At 43.8% G+C, this 19,084-nt stretch overlaps 1 protein-coding gene across 1 annotated transcript in view; it reads right to left on the minus strand.

The window, feature by feature from the left end:
* LOC126483783 (tensin) overlaps window positions 1-19,084 on the minus strand; it is a 512,889-nt gene that overhangs the window by 377,573 nt on the left and 116,232 nt on the right. Inside the window, exon 4 of the mRNA XM_050106942.1 lies at window positions 7,409-7,541. Within this exon, the coding sequence (XP_049962899.1) occupies window positions 7,409-7,541 (133 nt within the window). The remainder of the gene's footprint in view (window positions 1-7,408; window positions 7,542-19,084) is intronic.

Below are 19,084 nucleotides of genomic sequence, written 5' to 3' on the forward strand. Positions count from 1 at the left end.
TCTAAAAGAAACTGCAAGCTGTAGAAATTAAATTCCTATAAATAATAGTCGACAAAACTGGTAAGGATAGATTAAGGTATGAAAATATTAAAGGAAGAAGCTGGAGTGCATATATCCTTGAAAGAAAAAATAACTAGAGCCTGTTTGACATGGAATGACCATGTCAAAAGAATGGATGAGGGACCGATAGCAAAACAACAGCTACGCGCGGATATGAATGGTAGAAGACCAGTTGGAAAACCAGGGAAGAGATGGCTGGATCAATTGAAGGAGGATAGTGGAACAAGAGGAGTCAACTGGATACAATCATAAGAGGAGTGGCACACGCACAGAAAAATGTGGAGAGCGCTAGTAAACCACATCTGGGCAACTGGAGTGGAAAAACAATGATGAGTGGACAGAACAGATGACATCTCGCTACAAGTAAACTTTGAAATGTGTAAGTGACCGAAACAGGTGACGCCGATAATCTAATTTATGAAAATAACGAAATTAAGCGACCAGTAGCGATTATTTAAGGTACCTCCCTTAGCTGTTATGGTTCACGAACGATGTCATGATTGTGACAGATGAGAAACGGGAATGTAAATTACGGTGGTGGTGATTTTGGTTTGTGGGGTACTCAACGGCGTGGTTAGCAGCTCCCTTACAAATTCCCAATCTTTACACAGTCCAGTGTTGCCATTTTCCCGAATGATGATGAAATGATGAGGACAACACAGACACAAGGTCCCCGTACGGAGAAAATCCCCCTACACGGCGGGGAATCGAACCCGGGATTTCATGATCCAGAGGCAGCAGAGCTAACCACTAAGGCACGAGCTGCGGACTGGACATTATGGGACTCTTTAATTAAAGTATTTCGTAGTCAACCGTAGAAGAAAAACTGTGGGATTCTGAATTTGAGACTATCGTTATGAAAGACCATCATTTGAAGACACTGATAAAGGCTCATTGACCTGTGTGTGTGCTGCACTTGTAAATTTTACTGCCGATGACTGACAGGATGTGTTTGCTCAAAGATAGTCACTGCAACAGGGCGCAGTAAGAAAAGAACTGACTCGCAGATCTAACTAGAATACTGTTATGCTAATAGCTAACCTGCGAGGTGTTTTTGCAGTCGTTTATAGGTCGACGAAATACAATTTGTGTTTGGGGGAATAACGGTGTGGATCGCTTAATCAATACAAGTAACTCCGTCCTCTACGGCTTTCAGAAGCGACATATAAGTGCTGCTTGTTAGACACCAGATCAACACTGAAGCGCAGAATTCGAAGTTCGTACAATTACTTTCTTAAAAACAGACGAAAAAATTCAGTCGTGTTACAGATGTACTTTTAAATAACAAGCTACATAGGGTGATTTCACATTGATGATTCTCTTCGAGATGTTTAACATTTCGCGAAAAAATTCAGTCGCGTTATAGATGTACTTTTAAATAACAAGCTACATAGTGTGATTTCAAATTGATGATTCTCTTCGAGATGTTTAACATTTCGCGACGCAGCGTCATAAACAGCTGCTAAATACCTACGTTTGTGTTACGCCAGGAAGAGTAGTGAGAAATGAACATTTTGATTTCTAACTAAGGTACCGCATAACATCATTGCTGTCAAACTGGTATAATCCATTTACCTTTTAGGAGAACACTTTGAATGCGTTGAATGACACAAAAAGATCTACGACGTAAGGTTGTTTGTTTTAATACCTTTGTCGCTCTTTGGTTAAATGATGATTGTTACGTATCGAGGCTTAAAACAACCTCCCCATGCCCCACACCCTCCTCACCTCACACACAAAATCCAGTGAATAAAGTGCAGTTATTTTTATGTAGTAGGGCACTGCGATTAAAGCGTTACGTGTCAAAACTAGTAAAAAATATATTCATGTCTATCCAGACAAGGAGTTCAGTGACAAATACGTAACCTCTCAGAGTTCGATTGGAGCTAGACATTTTTTTATCACATGTAAATATGCAGATGTAATCTACAGAACATGTTAAAAACTGCTTAAATCTGATTCTCCAACTACTGAAAGTCTGCCTTTCGTTGGACACGTTGCAGTGTACTAAGGCATCGCATTAAACGAAAAATGATTTTAGGTAATACGCGAAGCGGGACCAACAACACTTCACAGTCTGGATGGAGTCTACCACAGCATAACTACGAGCATTTGAATAAATCGCCTGGATCGCTTGTTGAACTACTGTGCGTAAACTGCAAACGACAACTCGACTGTATACCGGCAAAGACATCATTTATGTGTATAATTTCAACACTGTCACTTCAGATTTGTGTACGCCGTTTGTAGCGTTACAGTATACAACCGCATTACCATATAATAACAAAATAACACACAATTAACACATCACGCCTTTGCACCACATTAAACTACAGTTACAATATTCTTAGAAATGGTTCAGATGGCTCTGAGCACTACCGGACTTAACTTCTGAGGTCATCAGTCCCCTAGACTTAGAACTACTTAAACCTAACTAACCTAAGGACACCACACACACCCATGCCCGAGGCAGGATTCGAACCTGCGACCGTAGCAGCAGCGCGGTTCCAGACTGTAGCGCCTACAACGTTTCAGCCACCCCGGCCGGCTTCTTAGAAATGCCTACTTATCATAACGCAGCACAAAACAATTACTAGTTTTGTAAGTAAACATAAGAAATAATTTAGTGAAAAAACGAAAACGTTATTGTTAGTTTTAATGATTTTAACTTTTAAGGAGTTGTTAAAAACTAGTTGCCATTTGCTTGAATGCACACGCTGCATGGTCTAATCATCATTGCAAACACATTTCCAAAAATCTTGTAGATGGAAAATATGTCGATCTTGAGGGCCAGAAATATATAATGCATTATGTGCTGTGTATTGTGAGTGAGAAGGTTCCAAGATGTGCTTCGCTCGTAGCGTAAACGTAAACATTGGCATAAATGCTCACTTGCACTCCATTTTGTGGATTTTAACAAATGACAGGCATCAAACGAATGCTACATATGTAGACATGCCAAGTTGGACAAGGTGCATTTTAGCTGTGTATGTTTTTACCCGTGAGAAACCTGTTTGTAACTTAATTTTTGACCAATCTGTTTGGAGTGTGCAATATACTCTCCGCTGGAATATTAACATGGCATGAGTAATGAACGCGCAATGGAACGTGACATAAAGCCAAAAAAGTTCTTAATGATCTGAAGAAAACGGTGAGGAGAAAACAGTTTCGAACGCGATATTGGCTATAAAAATTTCTTTAAGGTACATACATATCGCTCATTCTCATTTGTCATTATGAGAAACTTCATGTTGCCTCAACACTTAGTGCTGTGCTTTGAAGATGCTTGAAAACATAAATTGTGCTTTAGTTGTGAACTAAAACCAGCACTTTGTCAACTATTGTATTACTTATTTATTTAGCGACATGTTTCGAGGTAATACCTCATTTTCAGGCTAAATGGCATTACAAAAGCAACATTAAAATAAGGCCATACCGCTGTTACATAGTATTTTCGTAAATGCTGTGGTCATCTTTTTTCCTCTGGCGTGGCAGTCTCGTAGTGATGCGCTGGGGTGTCTCCATTTCCGTGGCTCTCCTGCTCACTGTTCACAAATTGTCACTAACATAGCAGTAACTTGGAAACACGATCACAAACAGTTCTGTAGCGCAGTGGACGAGATGGCGGTCGAAATACGGCTGGTTTCACTTGACTATCGATTTGTGGATCTATGTGGTTTCAGATGTTTACATGTCTTCTGCACGGCTTGTCATTGCATTACATATGTAGGTTGTAGAATACATTACAAATTGAGCATCTGTTACAATATTATTGAACACATCATGATATAAACTAATTTATGTAATACGATAGCAAGACGTACAGAAGACATGTAAACAACTGACACCACATAGATCCACAAATCGATAGTCAAATCGAAACCGCCACCTTGTCCACTGCACTACATAACTGTTTGTGATCGTGTTTCCAAGTTACTGCTATGTTAGTGACAATTTGTGAACAGTGAGCAGGAGAGCCACGGAAATGGAGGCACCCCAGCGCATCACTACGAGACTGCCACGCCAGAGGAAAAAAAGATGACCACAGCATTTACAAAAAGACTACGGAACATCAGAATGCCCTTATTTTAAAGCTGTTTTTGTAATTCCATTTAGCCTGAAGATGAGGTATTACCTCGAAACAGGTCGCTAAATAAATAAGTAATACAATAGTTGACAAAGTTTGTGACTTGTATTGGTAATTTAAAAAAAAAACCTTAATATATTTCTTGAGACAGTTACGGTCGAAAAATAGTCAAAATGGCTTCAAATTCTTAAAAACAGCAACAGGTAAAAGCCAAAATGACGTTATTTAAAAAGTAGAAGAGTGCTTCCGTGTCCGGTGGGGGTCACGCTTCATACTGAAGTTGACGATGGACATCAATTCCACTCAATCATTTAATATCCTTTATGTGATGAGCATTTCCTCAAAATTTGATAAATGTCGGACTTGTGCTTCATGGAACGCCACTTTGCATTTCAGTCAGTGTGTTACGGTACAATTTACCTATATTCAATCAGTGAGCTTTGTCTCTAAGTTTACAAACAAAGAGATAGAAGAAGTGGACAGTGTTAAATTCTTGGGGTTACAGCTTGATAATAAATTCATCTGGGAAAAGCACACCACAGAATTGCTGAAGCGTCTTAACAAATGTCTATTTGCAATGCGAATTGTGTCAGACATAGGGGATATAAAAATGAAAAAGCTGGCATACTATGCTTACTTTCATTCCATAATGTCATATGGGATTATTTTTTGGGGTAATTCATCAAGCCAAGCTAACGTTTTCTGGGCACAAAAACGTGCAGTAAGAATTATATGTGTTGTGAACTGAAGAACATCCTGCAGAAGCCTGTTTAGGGTACTAGGGATACTAACTACTGATTTCCAATATATTTATTCCTTAATGAAATTTGTCATTAAAAATATATCACTTTTTCAAACCAACAGCTCAATTCATGGAATAAATGCTAGAAATAAGAATAATCTTCACAAGGATTTAAAGTCACTGAGTAAGTACAAAAAGGTGTGCATTATTCAGGAACACACATTTTCAATAACTTGCCAGCAGCCATAAAAAGTTTAACTACCAATGAAATTCTGTTTAAGAGAAGTTACAAAAAGGTACGGCCAAACTTTCAGGAAACATTCCTCACACACAAACAAAGAAAAGATGTTATGTGGACATGTGTCCGGAAACGCTTAATTTCCATGTTAGAGCTCATTTTAGTTTCGTCAGTATGTACTGTTGGCCCAATTGAAGGAAGCTAATGTTGACTTCGGTGCTTGTGTTGACATGCGACTCATTGCTCTACAGAACTAGCATCAAGCACATCAGTACGTAGCATCAACAGGTTAGTGTTCATCACGAACGTGGTTTTGCAGTCAGTGCAATATTTACAAATGGAGTTGGCAGATGCCCATTTGATATATGGATTAGCACGGGGCAATAGCCGTGGCGCGGTGCGTTTGTATCGAGACAGATTTCCAGAACGAAGGTGTCCCGACAGGAAGACGTTCGAAGCAATTGATCGGCGCCTTAGGGAGCACGGAACATTCCAGCCTATGACTCGCGACTGGGAACGACCTAGAACGACGAGGACACCTGCAACGGACGAGGCAATTCTTCGTGCAGTTGACGATAACCCTAATGTCAGCGACAGAGAAGTTGCTGCTGTACAAGGTAACGTTGACCACGTCACTGTATGGAGAGTGCTACGGGAGAACCAGTTGTTTCCGTACCATGTACAGCGTGTGCAGGCACTATCAGCAGCTGATTGGCCTCCACGGGTACACTTCTGCGAATGGTACATCCAACAATGTGTCAATGCTCATTTCACTGCAAATGTTCTCTTTACGGATGAGGCTTCATTCCAACGTGATCTTCTCGCTTCCCACGCCCGGGTTCCCGGGTTCGATTCCCGGCGGGGTCAGGGATTTTCTCTGCCTCGTGATGGCTGGGTGTTGTGTGATGTCCTTAGGTTAGTTAGGTTTAAGTAGTTCTAAGTTCTAGGGACTGATGACCATAGATGTTAAGTCCCATAGTGCTCAGGGCCATTTGAACCATTTGCACCAACGTGATCAAATTGTAAATTTTCACAATCAACATGTGTGGGCTGACGAGAAACCGCACGCAATTGTGCAATCACGTCATCAACACAGATTTTCTGTGAACGTTTGCGCAGACATTGTCGGTGATGTCTTGATTGCGCCCCATGTTCTTCCACCTACGCTCAATGGAGCACGTTATCATGATTTCATACGGGATACTCTACCTGTCCTGCTAGAACATGTGCCTTTACAAGTACGACACAACATGTGGTTCGTGCACGATGCAGCTCCTGCACATTTCAGTCGAAGTGTTCGTACGCTTCTCAACAACAGATTCGGTGACCGATTGATTGGTAGTGGCGGACCAATTCCGTGACCTCCACGCTCTCCTGACGTCAACCCTCTTGACTTTCATTTATGGGGGCATTTGAAAGCTCTTGTCTACGCAACCCCGGTACCAAATGTACAGACTCTTCGTGCTCGTATTGTGGTCGGCTGTGATACAATACGCCATTCTCCAGGTCTGCATCAGCGCATTAGGGATTCCGTGCGACGGAGGGTGGATGCATGTATCCTCGCTAACGGAGGACATTTTGAACATTTCCTGTAACAAAGTGTTTGAAGTCACGCCGGTACTTTCTGTTGCTGTGTGTTTCCATTCCACGATTAATGTGATTTGAAGAGAAGTAATAAAATGAGCTCTAACATGGAAAGTAAGCGTTTCCGGACACATGTCCACATAACATATTTTCTTTCTTTGTGTGTGAGAAATGTTTCCTGAAAGTTTGGCCGTACCTTTTTGTAACACCCTGTATATAAGTACAATATAACTTCTGCACAATTTCAGTGCAGTAATGTGTTCATTGTAAATAAGTGTGTGTGTGTGTGTGTGTGTGTGTGTGTGTGGGTGTGTGTGTGTGTGTGTGTGTGTGTGTAAGTACCATCTAACTTGTGCACGATTTCAATGCAGTAATGTGTTCATTGTAAATAAGTACTATAGTAGTTGTATTATACGTTTATTACCTTATAAATGAATAAAAAATAGTTTTTTATTTTAAATTCAGTGCATTAGTATTTGTAAACTGATTCTTTCATATAGTGTTCATTAAAAAATGACGATCATTCCACTTGGGACCTGTGGAATGGTACATCAGCTTTTTTGTTTGAGTTGTAAATATTTGACTTGTATTGTTGTTTTTCTGACTTGTTCTACATCCTGGAGGACCTCCTCACTACGGATCAATTGGAATGAGAGTAACTCCAGCCCAATCTAATCTAGATAGCCAAGGTACTGACCTTGAGGAATGCCCTGCATCCGCCGTCGGGCAGGAAGGAGGGCGCGCCGAGCACGGTCACGTGCGTCAGGTAGAGCGGCGCCGCGTTGATCCTGATGCTGGCTGACAGCAGCCCCGAGAAGTACTCCACGTACCTGCGGACACACGCCACGCCGACTCGTGTTAGCACAGCGGCAGACCGCCAGCTCCTGTAGCACCACGCGAGGCGTGGGCCCGTGGACTGGCATAATCACGCCGCATCAGTGACTATTTCCCTCGTACACCGTTCAGCTTGAGTGTAAGCTATACAGTTCTCCATTTACACTACTGGCCATTAAAATTGCTACATCTAGAAGAAACGCAGATGATAAACGGGTATTCATTGGACAAATATATTATACTAGCACTGACATGTGATCACATTTTCACGCAATTTGGGTGCATAGATCCTGAGAAATCAGTACCCAGAACAGCCACCTCTGGCCGTAATAACGGCCTTGATAAGCCTGGGCATTGATTCAAACAGAGCTTGGATGGCGTGTACGGGTACAGCTGCCCATGCACCTTCAACAAAATATCACAGTTCATCAAGAGTAGTGACTGGCGTATTGTGAAGAGCCAGCTGCTCGGCCACCATTGACCAGACGTTTTCAATTGGTGAGAGATCTGGAGAATGTGCTGGCCGGGGCAGCTGTAGAACATTTTCTGTATCCAGAAAGGCCCGTACAGGACCTACAACATGCGGTCGTGCATTATCATGCTGAAATGTAGGGTTTCGCAGGGATCGAATGAAGGATAGAGTCACGGGTGGTAACACGTCTGAAATGTAACGTCCACTGTTCAACGTGCCGTCAATGCGAACAAGAGGTGACCGAGACTTGTAACCAATGGCACCCCATACCATCACGCCGGGTGATACGCCAGTATGTCGATGAGTGATACGAGGCCGTTGGGATCCAGCATGGCGTTCCGTATTACCCTCTTGAACCCACCGATTCCATATTCTCCTAACGGTCATTGGATCTCTACCAACGCGAGCAGCAATGTCGCGATACGATAAACCGCAATCGCGATAGGCTACAATACGACCTTTATCAACGTCGGAAACGTGATAGTACATACTTCTCCTCCTTACACGAGGCATCACAACAACGTTTCACTAGGCAACGCCGGTCAACTGCAGTTTGTGTATGAGAAATCGGTTGGAAACTGTCCTCATGTCAGCACGTTGTAGGTGTCGCCACCGGCGCCAATTTTGTGTGAATGCTCTGAAAAGCTAATCGTTTGCATATCACAGCATCTTACTCCTATCGGTTAAATTTCGCATCTGTAGCACGTCATCTTCGTGGTGTAGCAATTTTAATGGCCAGCAGTGTATTTGTTTGGGTGCCTGACGATATGCTGTCTCGCTTCTGTCTCGGAGATGACTGTCGCATGCTTGATCTTTGACTGCTAGAAATAGTTGTCCGGCACTGTAAGAGGGTCAGTTGTAAAGTTCCTCTTGGTAGTGTCCTATCCACAACTGTTGTATGTGTTATCCATGATTGTTAACATTCGTATTTGATAGCGTCTGTAGAAGAAAGACCTGGGAAGCACAAGAAAGGAAGGGAGTGGGAGAAGAGACAACAACCCTAGTGGGGGAGATGTAGTGTGGAAGGCTGAGTTGTGTGAAAGTGGGAAATGAAGGGACGGATTGGTCACAGCAAACAACTGAGGTGAAATAGGGCAGTGCTTCGTCACCTCTCCTTTTCTTTGTGGTCTTGAATGAGATAATCTTCGTTGATCCATTATGGACCATGGGACAACGGCTGGCATGTATTTCTTGATGCAATAATTTACCAAAAGCCGTATGTATTGTACAAATTTATTTTATGAACTTTTTATGTGCTAGTAGTTTCGGCATTACATTGATGCCATCTTCAGGCCCCTGTACAATGGGTAGAACAAATGTACTATTATAAAAAATTGCCCTAATGTTGCATATAGTTTTTATCATATACAATGTTTTTTGAGCCACTTACGTTGTTAACATGATACCTATCAATTTTTAATGTATGTTCTATATTTTTATAACAGTACATTTGTTCTACCCATTGTACAGAGGACTGAAGATGGCATCAATGTAATGCCGAAACTGGTAGCACATAAGAAGTTGATAAAATAAATTTCTACAGTACATACGGCTGTTGGTAAATTATTGTATCAAGAAAAAGAAATGAATGAGATAATGACTAAGATGGCAGCAAAAACTGGAGAATACAAGATGAAAGCAGTGGTGTTTTCGGATGACTTGATGACCTGGGGAAACAGGGAGGAGGAGATTCGGGGACGGCTGGGTGTTAGGGACGGAACTGTGAGGCAGAATGGAATTAAATTTAATGCAAACAAATGTGAAATCCTCATTACAACTAGAAAGAAAGATAGACCAACTAGCGGAATAAGGAGTCGAGGTGAACAGTTTGAGAAGCTGGAAGTGTCAAGTACTTGGGAAGTGTGACAAAGAAAAATGGAAGAAATGAGAAAGAGGTCTGTGAAAGTGGCAGAGAGGCAGAAGCATTGCTGCAAAGTGTTAGGAGCCTGGTTTGGAACAAAGATGTATCACAAAAAAGCAAAGAAGTAATACATCGAAGCTACTACATCCCAGCATTGATCTATTCATCTAAAACATAGGTAATGAAGTAAAGAGATATAAGCAGATTACAGGCATGTGAATTGATGTCCCTCAGAAGCAAGATAGAATCGACAAGGAGAGATAGGATGAGAAATTGAAGGCTACGGTAAATAATGAAAGAGGAACCCTTTCGGATCAGTATGGATGCATTAAGGCTCAGGTGGTATGGGCACTTAAAGATGATGAAAAAACGAGAGGATTCCCAAGAAGATAATGAAATGGAGATGCTAAGCAAACGACGAAGAAGAAGACCAAGGGATACCTGAAAGATGTGGAGAAGTGTGCTGAAAAAAAGTGGCGAGGACCCGACCAGAGTGAACATAGAACGATGGTGGGGAAACAGGAGTAGACGTCGAGGCTTATGTTCCAGACAGACCAAACCTGAGGCTGGAAAGTGTTCATGATGATGATGATGATGCTGACAATAACAACATCCGCTACTCTAGTATAAATTTCATTTTCCAATAAAAGGGGAGAACACCCTGGTCTCTGGACAACACACCCATCTCCAGGTGCAACTACATTAACGTTCACTGATTTAAGACGTAAATAAAAATATTCATAGCATGTCCTCACGTCCTTTCTAGGCGTCATTTGACACATGTTTCTCTTGATGAGACATCCGTATCTGTTGTATACTTTATTCATGACTGATAACATCCGCTACAGTTGTATACATTTTAAGATGGGACTGTTGCTTGAAACCTGGTTGTGCTCTCCTTTTATATTTTATGTTCGTTTTCTCCTGTACTCTACCACTAAACAAATAAATTTTACCTTCATTGCTAAGTGATTTTTCGTGACATTATCCGGTCTTTTAACAGTATTTATCCCTCACTTTATTGTTTGGCGAAGTTGAAAGGGAAGTCACGGTTGCGGTAACAGAAAATGCTTTTCCACAATGCCGACTGCCATTTGTATCCATTGTCATAGTCAAATTCGACATATTTATGTCTGTTGGCCAGCCCTATACGCCGTATTCCGCAAAAAACGAATATTAAGCAGGCCAGAACGTCATGGATGTAATACAGAAATGCTGAATGTTATTGTTTGAGCCCGGTAATGATCTCATGAAACTGAAACAGGATGGCAATAACGTATTTGACATAGCAGCTTTCTATGGTAATACGACCAATAATATGAAAAAGCGATTTTCATCATATACAATACTTTTTCGGTGATCACTTCCCATACCATTCTAAAACCACTGACAAAGCCAAGCAACACGAAGTGACTGACCTCGTGGTTACGACGTAAAAGTATTTTCCTTTGTTGCAGCAATTAGCACATATTTTCTTTGGACAATGCTGAGCACTACATCCATTTTAATCGTCCATACGTGATATGTCAGTTAATTCTATATAGCTCTATACGAAAACTATTACTTAGCGTAAATGCACATTTCTTTAATTATGAACTGTTATTTCCTGACACCGAAACCTAAGTTCGGTTTAAGCATGCATCTCGTAGCAATTTTCATACTTACGACGATATTAAAGAAAATGCCCTTGAATTTTTTTTTGTTTCTAGCTCTTACGAGTGCTTCTTAAGTAGTGAGTCAGTAGGTCACACTAAAAGGCGGAAAGACATTTAACTTTTCCACTGGCGTAGACGTAGGAAAAAAATTGAGCCGATTTGTGTACAGCAACTTGATGGAGTCATCGCTTACGTCACAGGAAATTAGGAGTGTTTCACGAGATAAATGCAGTAAACAAGACTCGCAGGAAAATTATGTTGTTAGCCTCCAGACAAGTAAAAGAAGCGCGGCGGGAAATAAGCTTGCTGGGGCCCCGTTGCCGACGACGCTTTATTAAGGCAAAGTTTGCTTCCGTGTCTGGAGTGACGGCAAAAAAGAAACGCTCAAGAGGGCCAGCCCCATCAATAGTGGCATAAACGTGTAATCGGATTTCATTGAGCTGGTTGTACCAGACAACAGCCCAGAAGCTTACTCCCGAAGTGGTAGTGGCAACTTTCCGGGTACCGCTGGGCAGAAAAGAGGGAAAGGTGATTGGGTGGGGAGGGGGCAGACCGACTTTATTCGTGGTGCGTGCAGATGGTAAATTCAGCCACAGCGATAGAGCACATACGCTGTACACTTTTCGATCAGAGGTCTGCACGGTAAGTGGACGAGGGAAACAGAGAGGATGAAGGGACAAGAAGGGTGGGGAGAGAGAGAGGGAGAGACAGGGAGAGGGGGAGAGAGAGAGAGAGAGAGAGAGAGAGAGAGAGAGAGAGAGAGAGAGAGAGGGGGGGGGGGAGGGAGAGAGAGAGAAATGGGGGGGGGGGAGGGGAACGAGGGACGGAAGGTGCTGTTTTACATTCTACATACAGCAAATGAAGCGAGGAAAAAGGAACATAGACGCCAGAAAAAAAAAGAGATTGACAGACAATTGCGCAAGAGCTGTGACAGGTGTCGAAGATGAGTGACTATAGGTTGGTACAAGATGACTTAGAAAAAAATTCTAGTTGGTTTGATGAATGGCAGCCAGCTGTAAATGTTGCAAAATATAAGTTAAAGCGGATGGGTAGGAATAACAAACCTTCAATGTACGGATACAACATTAGTAGTGTCCTGAGAAGCGATATGAAGTGGAACGAGCACTTCAAGATTGTGGTAGGGAAGGTAAATGGTCGACTTCCGTTTATTGGGACAATTCAGGGAGAGTATGGTTCATCTGTAAAGGAGACCGCATGTAGAACGGTAGATCGATTTATTCTTGAGTACTGCTCGAGTGTTTGAGGTCCGCACCAGGTCAGGTTAAGGCAATACATCGAAGCAATTTAGAGACGGGCTGCTAGATTTGTTAGCGGTGGATTCGAACAACAAGCAAGTGTTACGGAAACGCTACGGGAACTCAAATCTGAGTACCTGGAGGGAATGTAGCTTTCTTTTCGAGGAACCTTAGTGAGAAAATTTTGAGAAATGGCATTTGAAGCTGACTATAGAGCGATCCTACTGTCGCCGACATACATTTCGCGTAAGGAGCACAAAGATAAGATACGAGAAATATGGGCCCAAATGGAGGGATACAGACAGTCGTGTTTCCCTCGCTCTGTCTGCGAGTGGAACTAGTAGTGGTACAGAGTACCCTCCACCATGCACCGTACAGTGGACTGCGGAGTATACAAGTAGATGTAGACGTAAATCAACCCGATAACATCGACCATAGTTGTTGTTAATGACAGCCGCAGAAAATATTAATCAGAATGATCGGTCCCATATTGACTAAAAATCCTACAACTGTTCCCTTCGAGAACTGGCTCAGAGAGTAAGTAAAATTTCGAAGTATCTAAGGGTACCATATGCCGGAGTTAGAAAACCGCAAATATGAGACGGCATTTCCTGAAAAAATGTCACACTTAAAGGAAAGAAAAAAAAACAAGTTTTGAAAACAGATCGAAAGTTGCAGTCAGCCAACAACGAAGGCATAAATGTCCCACCTGAGCCGTCAGTTGTTCGTTGGATGCGTTATATCTTCTCCAGGGAGAAAATTCATGACGTTCGGTGCTGGTAGCGGCTCGTCCCATTCATGGGCTGCTTTTATTATTTCACGGAACCAGCGAGACGGGAAAAAAAGAGGCGGGTTTACGACTACTGTGAAGGGGGACTTCTAAGTAACATAAAGAGCTTCATGTTGGAGAAAATGTATACTTTCCAAGTTTTATACTCTTGAAACGAGCGAGTATTCTTTGCGTTTTGCACCCTTTACAGCTCCTCTCCATAAAGGGCAGCAGAAACTACTATTTTTTTTATTAATTAATGAGGTACCTAACGATCATGAATTACCTAGAATATGAACCTTTTCACTTTATATCAGTGCTTTTGCGTCGCCTAACGTTCAACATTACCATCGCTTCAAATTCTCGTATCAAACAGTTTCAGACTTTGAAGAAACTTTACTTCACAGGAAGAACTTTCTAATGCCATTATTTTATAAATGACATGCCTTGTAGCATTGAAGGTGATTCTAAAATATTTCTGTTTGTTGATGAGACTTGGTAGTAAAGTATGTTACGTGCACGTTGACACTGTTTCAAATAGTGCAGTACAAGACATAAATTCAAGGCTTGTTGAAAATAAACTAAAGTTAAATCACAAGGTTCAGTTTTTACCGTTTATGATACATAATTCAACCAAACCTGAGGTTTTAATTACACGAATGAGTAAATATTTAGTAAGACTGAACAGTTCAAATTTCTAGGTATTCAGATAGACAATAAACTGTCGTGAAAAGCCCATGTTCAGGATCTTGTTCAAAGATTTAATGGTGCCACTTTTACTCTTAGAACAGTATCTGAAGTAAGTGATGCTTCGACACGAAAAGTAGTCTAATTTGCTTATTTTCATTTGTTTATGACGTTTGGTATTGTATTTTGGGGTAACTCTACCCATTCTCAACGGGTATTTTTGATTCAGAAACGAGCGGTTCGGCGTAAGCTCTGGAACCTCTCGTCGACCACTGTTAATTACTTTGGGTACTCTGACATTGGCCTATCAATGGATATATATTATTTACTATGGTTTCTTGTTAAAAATGTCAGTTTATTCCCCAGAATTAGCAGCTTTCACTCAGTTAATACTAGGCAGAAATTTAACCTGCATGTGGATGGCATTTCCTTGACTCTTGTGCAGAAAGGCGTGCAGAATCCTGGTGCATCCATTTACAATAAGCTACGACAAGAATTCAAAAATCTCATCAATAATCCGCACGCTTTCAAATCTAAACGAGTTTCCTCATGGATCATTCCTTCTATTCTGTCGAGGAGTTCCTTTAAAAATTAAACTTAGTTCTGTGTTATATTGTTGACTGCGTTTACATAAATTTATAGCTTAACGTATTTTCGGGATTCATTTTATTGTATCTGTTATTACTTTTCTGTTGTAATATCATGTACTGACACGTTCGATGACAATGGAGGTTTGCTCTTCAATTTCGTCCTACGGAACTATACGTGCTAAATAAATAATAAATAATTATTGCACAAAAGTGAGCCCTATAAGCGGATCCGCAAGAATTCCACGCGGAGCTTTAGCCTTTGCTACCAATTACAAGGAGCTCCAAAAAGTGATTTACTCATTATTATGGCAAACTAAATAATTTTCGTGATTCTTCAGTTTCTTCCGTCGTATTTGTTGATCGAACAGACCACGGGCGATCTGCCGGTCCGCCGGCCGGGGTGGCCGAGCGGTTCTAGGCGCTACAGTCTGGAACAGGGTGACCGCTACGGTCGCAGGTTCGAATCCTGCCTCCGGCATGGATGTGTGTAATGTCCTTAGGTTAGGTTTAAGTAGTTCTAAGTTCTGGGGGACTGATGACCTCAGAAGTTAAGTCCCATAGCGCTCAGAGCCATTTGAACCATTTTCTGCCGGAGCACAGCGTCCAGTAGCGACGCTATTTCGGCGATCAAACATGCCCCCATCCTCAGTTGCGCTGATGAACTCAGCTCCTGATGGGGCGCGGCCGACTAATATCCCCTGACGCTGCGTGTCGCTCCGTCCGCTAGTTTTTCCAAAATAAATACAGTATAAAACACATACAGTCGTATGTTGAAATACGCGTAAAATGTAACTTAATAGCCGGCCGCGGTGGCCGTGCGGTTCTAGGCGCTCCAGTCCGGAGCCGCGCTGCTGCTACGGTCGCAGGTTCGAATCCTGCCTCGGGCATGGGTGTGTGTGACGTCCTTAGGTTAGTTAGGTTTAAGTAGTTCTAAGTTCTAGGGGACTGATGACCACAGCAGTTGAGTCCCATAGCGCTCAGAGCCATTTGAACCATTTTCTGCCGGAGCGCAGCGTCCAGTAGCGACGCTATTTCGGCGATCAAACATGCCCCCATCCTCAGTTGCGCTGATGAACTCAGCTCCTGATGGGGCGCGGCCGACTAATATCCCCTGACGCTGCGTGTCGCTCCGTCCGCTAGTTTTTCCAAAATAAATACAGTATAAAACACATACAGTCGTATGTTGAAATACGCGTAAAATGTAACTTAATAGCCGGCCGCGGTGGCCGTGCGGTTCTAGGCGCTCCAGTCCGGAGCCGCGCTGCTGCTACGGTCGCAGGTTCGAATCCTGCCTCGGGCATGGGTGTGTGTGACGTCCTTAGGTTAGTTAGGTTTAAGTAGTTCTAAGTTCTAGGGGACTGATGACCACAGCAGTTGAGTCCCATAGCGCTCAGAGCCATTTGAACCATTTTCTGCCGGAGCGCAGCGTCCAGTAGCGACGCTATTTCGGCGATCAAACATGCCCCCATCCTCAGTTGCGCTGATGAACTCAGCTCCTGATGGGGCGCGGCCGACTAATATCCCCTGACGCTGCGTGTCGCTCCGTCCGCTAGTTTTTCCAAAATAAATACAGTATAAAACACATACAGTCGTATGTTGAAATACGCGTAAAATGTAACTTAATAGCCGGCCGCGGTGGCCGTGCGGTTCTAGGCGCTCCAGTCCGGAGCCGCGCTGCTGCTACGGTCGCAGGTTCGAATCCTGCCTCGGGCATGGGTGTGTGTGACGTCCTTAGGTTAGTTAGGTTTAAGTAGTTCTAAGTTCTAGGGGACTGATGACCACAGCAGTTGAGTCCCATAGCGCTCAGAGCCATTTGAACCATTTTCTGCCGGAGCGCAGCGTCCAGTAGCGACGCTATTTCGGCGATCAAACATGCCCCCATCCTCAGTTGCGCTGATGAACTCAGCTCCTGATGGGGCGCGGCCGACTAATATCCCCTGACGCTGCGTGTCGCTCCGTCCGCTAGTTTTTCCAAAATAAATACAGTATAAAACACATACAGTCGTATGTTGAAATACGCGTAAAATGTAACTTAATAGCCGGCCGCGGTGGCCGTGCGGTTCTAGGCGCTCCAGTCCGGAGCCGCGCTGCTGCTACGGTCGCAGGTTCGAATCCTGCCTCGGGCATGGGTGTGTGTGACGTCCTTAGGTTAGTTAGGTTTAAGTAGTTCTAAGTTCTAGGGGACTGATGACCACAGCAGTTGAGTCCCATAGCGCTCAGAGCCATTTGAACCATTTTCTGCCGGAGCGCAGCGTCCAGTAGCGACGCTATTTCGGCGATCAAACATGCCCCCATCCTCAGTTGCGCTGATGAACTCAGCTCCTGATGGGGCGCGGCCGACTAATATCCCCTGACGCTGCGTGTCGCTCCGTCCGCTAGTTTTTCCAAAATAAATACAGTATAAAACACATACAGTCGTATGTTGAAATACGCGTAAAATGTAACTTAATAGCCGGCCGCGGTGGCCGTGCGGTTCTAGGCGCTCCAGTCCGGAGCCGCGCTGCTGCTACGGTCGCAGGTTCGAATCCTGCCTCGGGCATGGGTGTGTGTGACGTCCTTAGGTTAGTTAGGTTTAAGTAGTTCTAAGTTCTAGGGGACTGATGACCACAGCAGTTGAGTCCCATAGCGCTCAGAGCCATTTGAACCATTTTCTGCCGGAGCGCAGCGTCCAGTAGCGACGCTATTTCGGCGATCAAACATGCCCCCATCCTCAGTTGCGCTGATGAACTCAGCTCCTGATGGGGCGCGGCCGACTAATATCCCCTGACGCTGCGTGTCGCTCCGTCCGCTAGTTTTTCCAAAATAAATACAGTATAAAACACATACAGTCGTATGTTGAAATACGCGTAAAATGTAACTTAATAGCCGGCCGCGGTGGCCGTGCGGTTCTAGGCGCTCCAGTCCGGAGCCGCGCTGCTGCTACGGTCGCAGGTTCGAATCCTGCCTCGGGCATGGGTGTGTGTGACGTCCTTAGGTTAGTTAGGTTTAAGTAGTTCTAAGTTCTAGGGGACTGATGACCACAGCAGTTGAGTCCCATAGCGCTCAGAGCCATTTGAACCATTTTCTGCCGGAGCGCAGCGTCCAGTAGCGACGCTATTTCGGCGATCAAACATGCCCCCATCCTCAGTTGCGCTGATGAACTCAGCTCCTGATGGGGCGCGGCCGACTAATATCCCCTGACGCTGCGTGTCGCTCCGTCCGCTAGTTTTTCCAAAATAAATACAGTATAAAACACATACAGTCGTATGTTGAAATACGCGTAAAATGTAACTTAATAGCCGGCCGCGGTGGCCGTGCGGTTCTAGGCGCTCCAGTCCGGAGCCGCGCTGCTGCTACGGTCGCAGGTTCGAATCCTGCCTCGGGCATGGGTGTGTGTGACGTCCTTAGGTTAGTTAGGTTTAAGTAGTTCTAAGTTCTAGGGGACTGATGACCACAGCAGTTGAGTCCCATAGCGCTCAGAGCCATTTGAACCATTTTCTGCCGGAGCGCAGCGTCCAGTAGCGACGCTATTTCGGCGATCAAACATGCCCCCATCCTCAGTTGCGCTGATGAACTCAGCTCCTGATGGGGCGCGGCCGACTAATATCCCCTGACGCTGCGTGTCGCTCCGTTCGCTAGTTTTTCCAAAATAAATACAGTATAAAACACATACAGTCGTATGTTGAAATACGCGTAAAATGTAACTTAATAGCCGGCCGCGGTGGCCGTGCGGTTCTAGGCGCTCCAGTCCGGAGCCGCGCTGCTGCTACGGTCGCAGGTTCGAATCCTGCCTCGGGCATGGGTGTGTGTGACGTCCTTAGGTTAGTTAGGTTTAAGTAGTTCTAAGTTCTAGGGGACTGATGACCACAGCAGTTGAGTCCCATAGTGCTCAGAGCCATTTGAACCATTTTTTTGTAACTTAATAAGTGCCGAAAAAACCATTGGTTTCAAACATTCAGAGCATAAAACTTCCTGGCAGATCGAAAGTGTGTGCCGGACCGAGACTCGAACTTGGGACCTGTGCTTTCAAATCCGTGCACACTCCGCTGCAGAGTGAAAATCTCATTCTGGGAACCTCCCCCAGGCTGTGGCTAAGCCGTGTCTCCGCAATATCCTTTCTTCCAGGAATGCTAGTTGTGCAAGGTTCGCAGGTGAGCTTCTGTGAAGTTTGGAAGGTAGCAGACGAGGTATTGGCAGAATTAAAGCTGTGAGGAGGCTCCTGAGTCGTGCTTGGGTATCTCAGCCATACAGCACTTCCCCCGAAAGACAA

The sequence above is a fragment of the Schistocerca serialis genome, chromosome 6, assembly GCF_023864345.2.
Source record: "Schistocerca serialis cubense isolate TAMUIC-IGC-003099 chromosome 6, iqSchSeri2.2, whole genome shotgun sequence".
In the NCBI taxonomy this organism is placed as follows: Eukaryota; Metazoa; Arthropoda; class Insecta; order Orthoptera; family Acrididae; genus Schistocerca; species Schistocerca serialis.